The sequence below is a fragment of the Podarcis melisellensis genome (assembly GCF_964234715.1).
Source record: "Podarcis melisellensis genome assembly, chromosome: 3".
NCBI lineage: Eukaryota > Metazoa > Chordata > Lepidosauria > Squamata > Lacertidae > Podarcis > Podarcis melisellensis.
The window spans coordinates 23,508,530-23,522,601 of NC_138530.1; the positions used below are offsets into that span (position 1 = coordinate 23,508,530).

The 14,072-nt window shown below is 42.8% G+C and overlaps 1 protein-coding gene across 3 annotated transcripts in view; it reads right to left on the reverse strand.

The window, feature by feature from the left end:
• EML4 (EMAP like 4) overlaps window positions 1–14,072 on the reverse strand; it is a 91,674-nt gene that overhangs the window by 62,726 nt on the left and 14,876 nt on the right. For all 3 annotated transcript variants that reach the window (XM_081903802.1, XM_081903801.1, XM_081903800.1), the window contains exon 2: window positions 12,777–12,959. In XM_081903802.1, the coding sequence (XP_081759928.1) occupies window positions 12,777–12,959 (183 nt within the window). The remainder of the gene's footprint in view (window positions 1–12,776; window positions 12,960–14,072) is intronic.

The window sequence follows — 14,072 nt, forward strand, 5'->3', positions numbered from 1 at the left end:
CTCTAGAACAACTTGAGAATGTTTGCACCCAGAGAACTTGCAGGCTACAAGCTGTTATGGGGAGAACTGGTTGCCATTAGAGAACAACGGTGAATATGCATTTTTAGATACACAGAAAAATTACAGACAGGAGGACTACAGGGTACGTTAGAAAGCTACTATGAGAACCCTTGGAAGCTTTAAGACAGCTCAGTGCAACAGGACTGGAAGAAAGATCAAGAAGAGTCGGGATAGAACTGACAGAGATTAAGGGAACCGGGTGGTCATACATAATAAGGGTGAGGCAAGAAAAGGGAAATAAAGCTGTCAGTACCTCGTGGCTACGCACTAAATGACTTTATTAAAAACCAAAACTCACTTTTCATACCCTAAAGCTTCCACTTTGCTACAAATCTGCCATCCAAATCCCCAACTGCCCTGATACGTAACATATGTTATAAATATGGCTATTACTATACTTTAATAATTCTTTAGCGCCAATGCACATGCATAATAGTAGCATTGCATTCCTTAATGAAAAACTGCTACACCAAAAGTATATTCGGGGGTGTAAAATGTACTTGTTTGCTTTCCTTAATTAATGTTTACAAATGCACAAACTCAATGCACGGGGTGGGATATCAGATTCTCCAGCTTTATCATAAAGTAAGTATGACTGTACTGCTCCAGCCTATGATTCATAATTTCCGATATGCTGTCTGCCATGAGCGGCTGATGGTCCAACCAACCCCACAGATTAACTAAAAATATTAGCACTGTTCATAAGAAGCACATGTTCCATCAGAGCATGAACAGATCAGCCATACTGACTAGCTTTTACTAGCAAATGCTATTTTGCCTCACCTCCTGATGCCTACACATTTAGCATGTCTGCAATGAGGGAGCTTTCACATATACAGCTGTATGCATGATGGTGTCCACAAAATCTGGAACCCTTCTAGATTCCAGAAGACTTTGCACAGATACCTGCACTGTGCACTCAGACATCAGGGGGCACTGTGCATGACATACGGTTAAGATAGTTGGTGTGATCCTGTCAGTTGAGAGAGTGAGAGTTTTGTAGGGACAGGGTCTGTCAGGTCTATTATTTTCTTTGTGACATACTACACAACACTCAATTTTGTAGGCACATGAACTGTTGATTAACTGGTCTGTTTCATATCATCTCCCCACCCCAACTCCCTATCTGAACTTGATGGCCTCTATATGTGTGTTAATGCACAACTCATCCTATGAATAATTTTTAAAAACAAAAATTGAAGCATCTTTCACATTTAATCAGAAGTCCATCATTTTACTCATAATTCATACTCGCAGAAAAATATAATCAAGGGATTTTTTTAAATTACGTTCACAAATAATTTCTTCAAAAGAGAAACAAATGTAGGCTCTTCTATATTAAAATAGAAACGGCAGCTGTGAGTAAGTGTGAATGAGAAGCGCTTCCGCTTTTCATACTTCCTGGGCAGTGTCCAAAGCATCTGGTATCCACTTATCTCTCCATGTCATTACAAAAGAAATCCAAAGAGAAGCACTCTGGCACTATCCATCCCATTGCTTCTGGGAGCATCTCTGAAGCCACTAAATGGCCACTGACCTCTAGCATCTAGGCGCAGTTAAGAATAAAATAAACCACCAGTAATTCTCCATTGCAAGATCCATTTGCAATGAGTGGCTTTAACCAGCTTCTCAAATCCAACACAGGTCTGATCAAGAAATGCTTGCATAAAACCTCCCTGTGCAATCTTTACAGAATTCTTTAGAAAATACTGGGGAGTTTCCAAAAATCTGTGCAAAATCCTTACTCTCTCATCAATTTAAATGTTAGCAAAATGCTAATTCTGAGTGACTGTTTAGAAAATAATTAAACTCAATGCAGAAGACAACCATGGGTTCCCCACAAGGGTGAGGAGGTAGGTTCAAGACTCCTCAGTTTCTTCCCTTGTAAACTTTGAGGAAGTTCTAGCTTCATCTGAAACCGGGGTACGCACCCTGGTTAAGAATGAAAACTCTGGTTAGCATTAGCCAGGGTGGTCTCGTAATCTGGTGAACTGGGTTCGATTCCCCGCTCCTCCACATGCAGCTGCTGGGTGACCTTGGGCCAGTCACACTTCTTTGAAGTCTCTCAGCCCCACTCACCTCACAGAGTGTTTGTTGTGGGGGAGGAAGGGAAAGGAGAATGTTAGCCGCTTTGAGACTCCTCAAGGGGAGTGAAAGGCGGGGATATCAAATCCAAACTCTTCTTCTTCTGGTACAGCCTTTGTACTGATAAGGCAATGTTAAAGCACATAAAGAAAGGAAACTGAAAAACAGGAAGGGGAGAGATCTTTTCATTTTAAAACCGCAATTTGCAGGGGGGTAAATCTGCACCATAGATCATTACTCAAAAAAGGTTTTGCTTATTTGTCAACATATTCCCCAAATCAACATGTAAAGATTCTGTTTGTAGCTGATATTACAGGAAATTGTCTAAAAAAAGAAAGAAAAGAAGGGGGGAGCCATCTAGTTTCAAAGTCGCTACAAAAGTTGTACATTCATTCAAATGTAAACTGAACCCTGGCTGTACTTCTCCTGTAAGACAATTCCATCCAGCTGTGACACACATTTGCATCTCCAGAAACGGTGCTTATGTGGGAGACAGATAACATATCACATTCTTATACTCTCCTATTCTCCGCACACAGAGTGCAAAGAATTTTTCGCCATTAGAGATTCCATCTAAGCCAACTCTCAGCTCTTTGCCTCCACGTTCAGCAAGAGAGGCTGGTGCATTTATCTTCCTCTGGGGTCAGATGCATTACGCTAGGCTTTCAGCCTGGAAGCAGCTTTTTCAGAGGGGGCGCAGTAGCCTTCATCTTGCCCTTCAAATGCAGGCTTAATCCAAGCAGTCTCTAACTAGTGCCATTGTGTGTGCTGTGGACATGTCTTTGCAGTCCGGGCCTGCAGTCTTATGTTACATATATTTTGACACCCTATGAGGTCCTAATGCATTTCCCAGACACCAGCTGTGGTGCAATCTATCTCGTTGGCAGCCACAAGCGCCAGAGTATACCTTCCTCCTCCTTCTCCTCCTCCGCTGCTTTCAGGTTGTCGTTTTCTGGCATACTATGCAAGTGCCAACATTTTGTAGTGTGAAGGGAAAAGTCATGAAATACTGACATTCCGAGACCTTCCAGAAGGCAAAACATCCTAGCAGGAACAAGAGATGCTGCTGATCTGCCTCTCTGTTTGTCCCACTGCATAATACACACCTGCATGAACCTCTGCTGGTAGGGATATATAGGAACCTATCATGTGTAAATAATTTCTTCATGAAAAAAACACTACAAAAAAGTACACCTGTGGAAGGTCGGAGTTCAAAATTGTTTATTTCATTTATATCCTGCCTCTTCTCCAAGAAGCTCAAGGGGGCGTACGCAGTTCTCCTTATTTTATCCTCACAACAACCCTTTGAGGTAAGTTAGGCTGAGAGGTAGTGACTGGTCCAAGGCCCCCAGTAAATTTCAAGAATGAATGGGGATTCGAACCATGATCTCCCAGCTCCTGTTCCAACACTCTAACTGCTACAACACACTAGCTCTTAAATACCTATTAAGAGATCACCTTGTGGTTTTAATCTAAGTGCAAATTTAGAAGACTAAAAGGCAACCCCAAATCCAGGATCATTTCCAGATTATAAACTTGATTTTTCAAGGGGATTAACACCCCATCCAAAATAAAGGGTTTAAGCAAAAGGAGTTCTGTCTGTGCAACAGGACTTCCTCTCCTCCCCAGAACAGGGAGTGGGGGGGGGGTGAGATTGGACAAAGAGCGGAAGTCCCATTGCACAGACAGAAATCCTTGTGCTAATTAGTTTTATCCATTAAAGGTCATCCCAAAACAAATCCAGAATCTGCCTCTCTTCTAACCAGGAGCACCTGTTTTGTCTGGAATAAGCTTCAATTTATTAGCACTCATTCAGCTCCTTGCCCTCTTCCAAGACACTTCGCTTCCCTGACATAGATGAAAAGGAGTAACAGAGAGGCACGTCATCTGCACATTGATAGCAATGTATTTCAATTACACTTACTTAGGCTTATTTGCAAGCTCAGTTACACATTAGGTCTTCGTGGAAAATGTGAAGAAAGCAAGACAGGTGTTCTGGGAGACAGTTCCAAGCGTACAGGCAGCAAGAAAGAAAAGTATGAAGCCTTTTGGCGGAAGAAAGAGATCCTCAGCCACTGGAGGATGGTAGAACTGGAGGAGAGAAGCTCAGGTGCAGGGATATATTGGGATGCAAGGGCTGAGAGACTTGGGTCAAGACCATGGAGAGCTCTGACGGCAAGGACATGGGGGATTGTGCTGGATCCAGATGACAGAAATCCAGTGAAGGCATTTAAGACAGTGTGTCGTATGATCAAAGAAAAAAGAGAGGTCTCTGCAAACTGGTTTTTGCAGGACAGCACTGGATAGAAGGGGAGGGACCAAGATGAAACAATGAAAGAGAATAACAGGGAAAGGAAAAGATTACTGTAGTCTAGGTGCTAGGAAGCCAGAGTTTTTGCTGAGGTGACTGAGAAAAAGGGCCATATTTTTGCAGTGCTGTGAAAGGAAGAAGCTACACGTTTTGGCAACAGACTGGATATGGGTAATGAAAGCAAGAGAGAGAAAGCAATCAAAGCTAAAGTCAAGGCTGCGTGCTTGTTCCACAGAGTGGATGCCAAGGAATTGATAAAGAATGCGCACAAGAGAGGGAGGCTTGGGAGAAACTAAGGGAAGCTCAGTTCTGCACAGATTGCGTTTGAGACAACAACAAAGCAACAAAGCAGAAAAACCAGAGATGTAGAATTGGGGTGAGGGGGATAATTTGGGGTAGTGAAAGAGAGAGCAGTAGACCTGGATGTCAACTGCATGCAGGTGGAACTGAAAAGTCATGGGGTTGAGAAGGACACGGAAGACAAAATGTACTTAAACAAACAGAGGGTGTAGACAGATGAATTAAAATTATTTCAGCATAACAAAAACAAGACAACACTCAGTACTGAAAAAAATCAACCCTAAAGAAACAGACTTTGAGTCTTCAGCATGTGATGAAACAATCCTTCAGTGTGAATGAGGAAATAAAACTGAACTTAGCACTTTGTTCCTTCCATATTTGTTTGTTCGTCCCAACATTCCAGTTTAGTACTTCACAGAATGCATACACATCCATTTCAAGGCAACCAATAGAAGGGAAGAAAGGAAATGGAAACTGTAGGTTTCTGGTTTGCATATGTAGATTTCTGCATCCTTAGAAAACTTGTAGAATGAACAAGGCTCTGCAACTGTTGATGCAGTGAAACACAATGTGCTGGAAAAAATCCACCCTTCACCAACCTATAACCTTTGACCATTGCCATGCTGACAGGGACTGATGAGAGTTAGAGTCTTGAAACATACTGAGATCACCAGACTGAGAAAAGGCAATTTAAACCAAGTTTCTGACATTCAGAAATGTGACGTTTGTACATGTGAAATTGACCGTAATGCCACTACCGATCTTCAGGAGGGGGTGGAGTTGCGGGCTCACGACCCGCCCACACTCTCGCGGGGCTGAGGTCAGCCCCGCGGGAATTGCAGGGAGTCCCCAGTCACCCCGCCCACGCTCCCACGAGGCTGAGGTCAGCCTCGCGGGAATCAGGGATTCCCCAGTCACACCCCCGCGCACCAGCCAATCGGCTGGCGGCCGGGGCGGGCCTTCCAGAGGCCACATAAGGTCGGGGCAGCCCCCGGCTCGCCCCTTTTCTCCCTGGCTGCGAGCGCGATTTCCCACCCACCCACCCCTTTAGGTTCCGCCATCGACCTTGCTATGGGCTTCGGCTGGTCGCCGCTTGGGGCCAGGTAGGAATTTTTCCCATTTGGCTAATTGGCTGGTTCGGGAGCCACTTGGTTTTTCGCCTACCTCGTAGCAATTCGTCACAACTTTCCCGGTTGGCGGTAGGCATTGGCCGGGGTATTGTCATGCAAATGAGGTGGGGGGGAGGAGCACCATCACCTCCCCCAAAGATTGAAGGGTAGTTCGTTAAAGGACTCCGAGGGGCGACGCCTCGTCCGAAACCTATGGAGGCTAGGGCCTAAAGCACGCCCCCGAGCGGTAACCCCTCGGGGAGCGCCTAGGGATACGCATCTCGGGTAGCTCCCCCTGTTGGTGTTTAACCCTTCCCGGTTAGATCGGATAGTCGGTTAGGGGCCAATGCCTAAAGCCAATACCTCTCTTTCCTGTAATCAATAAAGTTGTGGCCATTTTCGCCCATTAACTTAAAATTCTTGTGTCCTGTGTCTTTATTCATTACACCTGTGGGGGGGAGGAAATAGCCACGCAACTGATGTTCCAACTGGTTGACTGACAAGAGAGAAGTGGGCATTGTAGGTAAACTCATGGAGTACCTGCGAATTACCTTGGGCTGGACAGCCAATCCAAAGAGTTTAAAGGGCCCTCTGTTGCCCTTGCAATATTCAGTCAATGAGGTAAATGACTGGTCTAGACTCTAGACAATACACTCAGCCACGATGGTAGCTTGAACCGTGGCCAGGCCACCAAGATTCCCCAAACTGGACTTGGGTAACAGGCTAATCATGCATGAATCACTTTGAAATATTGCTGGACCTAGACCAACTTCTGTGATTTGCCAGACAGTTTTCTGGAAGCTCCCCTCCCCTCCAAATTAATGTTCTGTTGCAAGATTTCTGCTTCCAATTTTTTAATATTTTCAGTTTAAATGCACAGTGGCTGAAGTAGTTTCCATCGATAATGTGCAAGTAATAACAGCTGCTTCAGAATCTTCAAGTCTCTTTCCTGGTCACAGTATTTGCACCCCATTTTGTTTAGGTACAGTACTGTAAAATCTGTAAAATCTATACCAATAACTGAATTGACCTTTTCTGTTTATAAGTGTAGTGGGGGGGGGAGGGGAGAGGGATTATCAATTTTGAATCCATTCAGTTTTCTCTAGTTTTCTTCAAATAAATATTGTTTCTACATAAGATGACCCAAAATTCACAATGACATTGGATAAATTAAAATGTGCTTGCTTCCAGAAATAATTTTTGCTGCACTGATGCTGCAGAAGAAAAAATTTACTGAGACTTTCAAAAAAACAACAACCCATCTGCTTTTTAAGGATCTGATAGAAATAGAATTGTCAGTTCTCTCTTGAACTCTTTTTTCCCCCTGAAGGCTTGCCATGAGCATTGCTGGCCACAGGAATTATATTTCTTCCAATCAGCCAAATAGCATGGCTGGTTTTTAAAGCAGTCTGAGATAAAACCTGCCTTCTCTTTTTTTGCTCCTTTGGGCATCATGCCAAACCATGGCAAAGGAATCTTAAGTATGGTTGCCATGACTGACATCTGAACTGACAAACTGTAGACACAGCCATAATTATGTCTCTATGGTACAGCTGTTTCTGCAAGCAGAAGAGCTGAGCAGACGGAAAACCAAAACAGACAAACAGTTCAAAACTCTGGTTTGTCTTATAGTTTGGAAATACAAATCATGGTTTGGGTTCTAAACTATGGTTCATGTAAACCATGGCTTGGTGTGACGTCTGGACTGAGCTCTTGTGTTGCTACAAGAAGCTGCCAGCACAAGGACCATATGCAGAATGAATATAACATGAACAACACGTGAGTGGCTTTGCAAGCAAGGCATTCATATAAAGACAATTACATTTAAAAACCAGCACCCAAGAAGCATCCAGCCTTGCATATATTATATATTTTAATTGTGGCCCACAGTGCTGAATGTGCTTTCCACACAAGATTACAAGATTGCTTCATGCTACCCATCTAATTCTTAAGACCTTGAAACAGCCTGCTGCTCCTGTAATTAATGGCCCAAACATTTATTATGCTTTTCTACTTTGGAATAAGAATTTCTGTGTAACTGCTGCCAATAACAAAAGGCACTAGAACGCTGCTAATGGCTCTTAAAACAACAAATTTGCTTTTATGAATGCCATCTTGCTTCATGTACTTGTCATGGATCCTCTTATGATATCATCTTACTTCATCAAAAGCATTTTCTGGGTGGGATTACAGCCTTCAGCCAACTCATTATATTCATTCTGTTTGGCCTGCTTTAAACTAGATGCAAAGTACTTTTAAATAACCATTCCCCCCTTCCTCACACATAATAGATTAACTCCTTGATCAACAGAGATACTTTAATTAACGCTGTGGAAAAAACCCACACATTCATGAAACTGTGAATGGAGGGCTGTCTCCCTCCCTCCCACTTTCGTGAGGGCAGGAGGGCAGAACTACAGTGAAAAGCTTTCAGGGAGGGGTTCCTGGAATCATAAAAGAGCCAGCTGGATCAGGCCAATGGCCCATCTAGTATCGCATCCTGTTCTCACAGTGGTCCCTCAGGTGCATGTGGGAAACCGGGAAACAGGATTCGAGGCTTCTCTATTCTTCTTGCCCTTACCTTAGAAACATTATTAAGCCCATAGGAGGACAAGATATCAGGACACCCTTCCATAGGTTTCAAAGAAGAGTGTCTGGCCAGGAGGTGGCCTACAGAAAGCCAATAAGACCTAGGTGTTTTTTTAACATAAAAGTTACAAGCTTTTAATATAATAAAATTCTGCTGGGGCTCTCAGGTGCCAGACAGTTTGCAGTGGACCTGTTGATCAGTTCACTAGGCTATGTGGATGGTGTATCAGCCAATGCATAAATTATAGTACATATATTAAACTGTGGCATGTATGTCCCACAAGCTACAGATGAAATATCAGCTGTCCTCCTACTGATGAATGATGCACAAGAATACAAGATGTGGCCTGTTTCAGGGTTTCTGCCCCCAGGACCCACCTGAGAAAGACAGAAATTACTGAAGCACACCAGTAACAAAATGGTGGCAGATGGGAGTCAGAGTTTGGTGTAATCACCTGGGAATTACTAACTTTTTTTAAAAAAAAACCTGATATTTACTGGTAATTTATCTTCGGAAATTGCTAACATATTTACTGTAGAGTTTTGCTTGTGGCAAGGCGTTCCATACATTAGCTTTTCTCAAGTTAAGTACAGACATGTGCTCTGGAGGTATTGTGAATCCTCCCCATTTTATGTATCAAAACTACTGCGAAGTTCCAATAGCTGAAACATTTTCATTAGCATTGGACTGAATAAATATTGCTAATATTTTTTATTTTATGGGGAGGGAAGAACAAATACGTACAGGAAGCAGACTTAGTGCTACGATTGTGATGTTTTGTACCATGCCCGAATATGCATTTGGTTATTTGCTGTCAAAGTATTTCCTTCATATCCTATTGGTAGAGCCAGATGAATGACCCAAATTAGCAAGTAATAAGGAACTAGCACCTACCTCTGCGATATAGCTTTCTTGGTGCTGCTAAACCGTTTCTGGGAAAAGTTATTAACTGCATCCACAAATGACAATAGACACTTACTGTGGAATACGGCCAATAAATCTTTATAACAATGCAGCATGGCAATTCTTGCCATTGCTAATATTATAGTATGCAGATGAAGTAACTGCTAATTTGTGGCAAGACTGCAAAAGAAAATTACTGTTTGTTTGTTTAAAAAAATCTGCAAATTGCATTTTACAGGTGCTTCTAAAATTCTCCTCACCCCCCAACACGCACACTTTGTTTCCTTCATTGCTAGCACTAGCTTTTCTCATATTTTTTACGAGGAAGGCCCACAACTAGCAGTAGAGTACATGCTCTGAATGTAAAAGGTCACAAAATCTGCAGGTAGGCTAGGAAAGATGCCTGTATGAGACTCTAGAGAGCCACTAACAGTCACAATAGACAATTCTGAGACAGATGGACAAATATTCTGTCCATATAGAGAACAGCTTCATACATTTTTAACAGTATCATGTTGAAAATAGCTCACAAATTAGTTCTTAGAGCAGACCTCTCCAGTCTGGTGGTCTCCAAATGTTCTGGACTACAGCTCTGATCAGGTCCAACCAGTGCAGCCAAACTGGCTGGGCCTGATGTGAACTGCAGTTCTAAACATCTGGAGGGCACCAGGTTGGGAAAGGTTGTGTTAGAGAAAGCACGTCTGTGGTTTTCTGAGTCTCTGCCTTGAGGGAATGTCCATGCCAATTTGTCTGTGAAGAACCTGCTGGCAAGCTGCCACAGAATTTCGGTGAATTACAGAAGATTCTAAGCCATAGTCTAGCCAATGAACTTAGGATGCTATTCAATGTTACTCATACTCAGTGAGCCTACTCTAAGTAAGCACCTTGGGGAAAGGACTAATAATAAATAAATAATAATATATTATTATTATTATTTATACTCCGCCCATCTGGCTTCCCCAGCCACTCTATCAACCCTACCTATGTTCATTCTAAGTGACTGCTATGCCAATAGCGATATAACAAGCCTGGCTTGCCATTAGTACACGTGAAAAGGATCTAGGGATCTTAGCAGACTGCAAGCTTAAAATGAGTCAATGTTGTAATGCAGCAGCAAACAAAACTAATGCTATTCTAGTGTCCAGGTCAAGATAAGTCATAGTATCGCTCTATTATAGCTTGGTCATGCCACATCTGGGGTACTGTGTCCAATTCTGGGCACCACAATTTAAAAAGGATATTGACAAGGTGAAATGTATGCAGGAGGGCAACCAAGATGATCAAGGGTCTGGAAACCAAGCCTTGTGAGGAACAATAGAGGGAGCTGGGTACATTTTGCGTGGAAAAGAGGATATTGAGAAGAAATATGATAGCTATCTTCAACTATCTCAAGGGCTGTCACATGGAGGATAGAACAAGTCTGTCTTCTGCTCGGGGGAGTAGGACCCAAACCAATGGCTTCAACTTACAAGAAAGGAGATTCTGACTAAACTTCAGGAAGAACTTTCTGACAGTAAGAGCTGTTTGACAGTGGAAGAGACTCTGCTGGAAGGTGGTAGACTCTGAATCATTGGAGATTTTTAAGAGGATTGGATGGTCATCTGTAATGGTGCTTTAGTTAAGATTCCTGTATTGCAGGGGGTTGGACTAGATGACCCTCAGGGTCCCTTGCAACTCTAAGATTCTATGATTAACAATTAAGAACATTAATAAAAATGCACTCAGTTTCCCTGAAGAGCTGGTACCAGTTAGTGCAAACAATACTGAGCTAATAGACATATATATATATACACACACACACACACACACACACACACACATATATATATATATATATATATATATATATATATATATATATATATGCAGGTTTTGGTGTCCTCGGGTGTCTTCCCGTGTAAAAGTTGGGGTGTCTAGGCGACGTTTCGACGAGGTCTCACTCGTCATCTTCAGGCTGGTGCTTTCGGCTTCTTGTTACTGGAACAGAGCAGGATCTCAGTGTTTGAGTTCCTATAAATACTGTTGAGGGGGTGTGGTGTATAGCCTCCAATGTTCTGGGCAGAGAGGAAGTTCCCAGGCTAGTGTGCCTTTTCTTCTTTTGTTCCTTAATTACTTGAGGGATATCTTGAGTGATTTCTTGAGTGATATCCTGAGTACCACTTAGGTGGGTCATTAGGTGTGGATTAGTTGCTAAAGTCTTTGTGTCTTGACCTCTTGAACTTTGTGAAGAGTTTTTCTGAGAAGATGGCTGTACTGCACTTAGTTGTGCTCTGGCTTGGCTTCGTGTATAGGGGCGAGCTGTGGTTTTGTGGCCTGTGTCAGCCAGATCTGTGTAGGGATTGCAGGGGGGTGCAGCATCCGGAGGTGCCACCATGGTTTGGCTACTGGAAGGTGTGTGTAATTTATCTGTGGAGAGGGTCTGGGTTTGGGTCTGGTGTGGTTGATTGGTGATGGCGTTCTGTGTGCCTCTGGATCTGGTGTCAGTTTTTGTGGGGAGGGCTATGTTCTCTGCCCAGAACATTGGAGGCTATACACCACACCCCCTCAACAGTATTTATAGGAACTCAAACACTGAGATCCTGCTCTGTTCCAGTAACAAGAAGCCGAAAGCACCAGCCTGAAGATGACGAGTGAGACCTCGTCGAAACGTCGCCTAGACACCCCAACTTTTACACGGGAAGACACCCGAGGACACCAAAACCTGCATTCCTGTACCCGTGAAAATCTACGAAAGCATATATATATATATATATATATGTTTTTAATATATCATTTTCAACACTCATTCAACATAATTCACATCTTATACAATCTTTTGGACTTCCATCAACCACATCACATCTGAAAATTTTCCAATTTCTTCACTTAATTTACATTTCTTAATTTCACTATTGCTTTAAATTATCTTATCTATTAGCTCTCTCATCATAGCCTTCCTTACAATATTTCATATATTCCTCCTTACAAAACTTCTTGCAGTCCTTCTAGCGTAATCTGCTGAATACAGTTGCTTTTCAAATAGTTTGCATATTTATTCCAGTCTTCTGCGAATCTCTGGTCCCGCAGGTTTCAAATCCTTCCTGTCATCTTATCTAATTCTGCATAGTCCATTAATTTCGTATGCCATTCTTCTTTCGTCGAGCTTTTTGCAATTCCTATGGTGCATTGGGTCAAGCTCAATCAGCTTCACTAATTTTCTACAAGAACTGCTTTTCAGTTTGTTTGTTCATGTGGAATTTTTTTTTTTTTGCCTTTGTCTTGCTTTACGTTTTAATGATTGTTATTAAAATGTGTTCTGTGAATTAGCTTTTCTTTCCCCTTCGTGCTTTTGTACAGCACTCTCAAATTCTTTTTAAATCAATAAACACCCCCCCCCCCAAATGAATGCCAAACCATGTGCACTCGAGGCCTTCCTTACCTTTACTTGGTGCCGATTTTCTCACAGATGCGACATGATCTTCGGAGATGGCAAGGCGCCGCAAAACGTCAGCCAAAGCTGCTTTCAGCACTGTGATTTCATCCTCTTGTTGCTGCACTCTCAGTTCAAGAGCCGAAAGGCGGTCTTGGACATCGGATGTACTTGCTGCAGAAATGCTGTCATCTGCCAAGAAAGAAATAATCAGAAGGAAAGTCATGCGGCGTTCTGAAGCTCTGTTTGTGAAGGGTTTTGAAATGAATGCAAATATATCATTAGTCATGTTTATACCCCAACCCTTCTATACAAAGTGCCCAAAGTGGAAGGCAGCAAAATCAGCATGAAAAATAGCCAGTCCACTTAACACCATTAAGCAATGCCACAGTATAGAATGTTAAGTCAGCAAAAATGCACAACAGAAGGAAAAGCTCTGAAGCTCAATTCTAACACATTTGGCTCTGTGTTAGGAACACCACACAGGGGCAGCTTTAAACAGCTTCACTGCTAATGGACATTTCAGAACTGTTTAGCATTTTAGATTTTGCCAATTTCCCTTAGAGCTCCCAGTGCTGGCGGTCCTCTGTCCTTCTGAAGCAGCTTTTCAGGAGGACAGCAGGGCTCTGCAAAAGGAACTGATGAAAATCGCCTCTCCCGGCGAACTATCTCATGGGTAGAGTGCCACGCAAATGTGATCCGACACAGTGCTGAGTTGAAGCTGCTCTAAACATCAGACTTAAAATTTTCTTTTAAGGGTGGCTCCTGAACAAGAAAGAGGGATGAATTGTCTATAGAATCTTAATCTTTGGAAATGCAGAATCTCAACTTGAATAGAGCATCGCTATTAACAACAATCTGAGATCTTAGGGGATATCTTATATGAAGTAGACATTCAAAACCTGCCCTTGGAATATGCTGAGGTCACTGGGTCAAAAATACATTGGCTTCTATCCAAAGGACCGCTAAGTAAGTGTTCAATCAGCGCAAGGATTTCTTCTTGCGCAGCGGGAACTGTCCTCCACCTGCCCTGCCCCCCTCCCCTAAATCTGCTTCGGGGGGTTGTGTGAACCCCCAAAATGGATTTAAATGGTGCGCAGTGAAAAGCCCTGTTGCATAAGCAGAAATCCTTGTGTTGACGGGGTTGTTACTTATTGCTAGACTGGATACAAGCCATAGAATGAAACTTACCACCATTGTTTCATTAATTTGAGGAAGTGAACCCCACCACCACCTGCCTGATCCTTCCTGCTGAACAACATTAATTTCTGGCTCATGCCCCTATTCTCATACCATCCTGCTCCA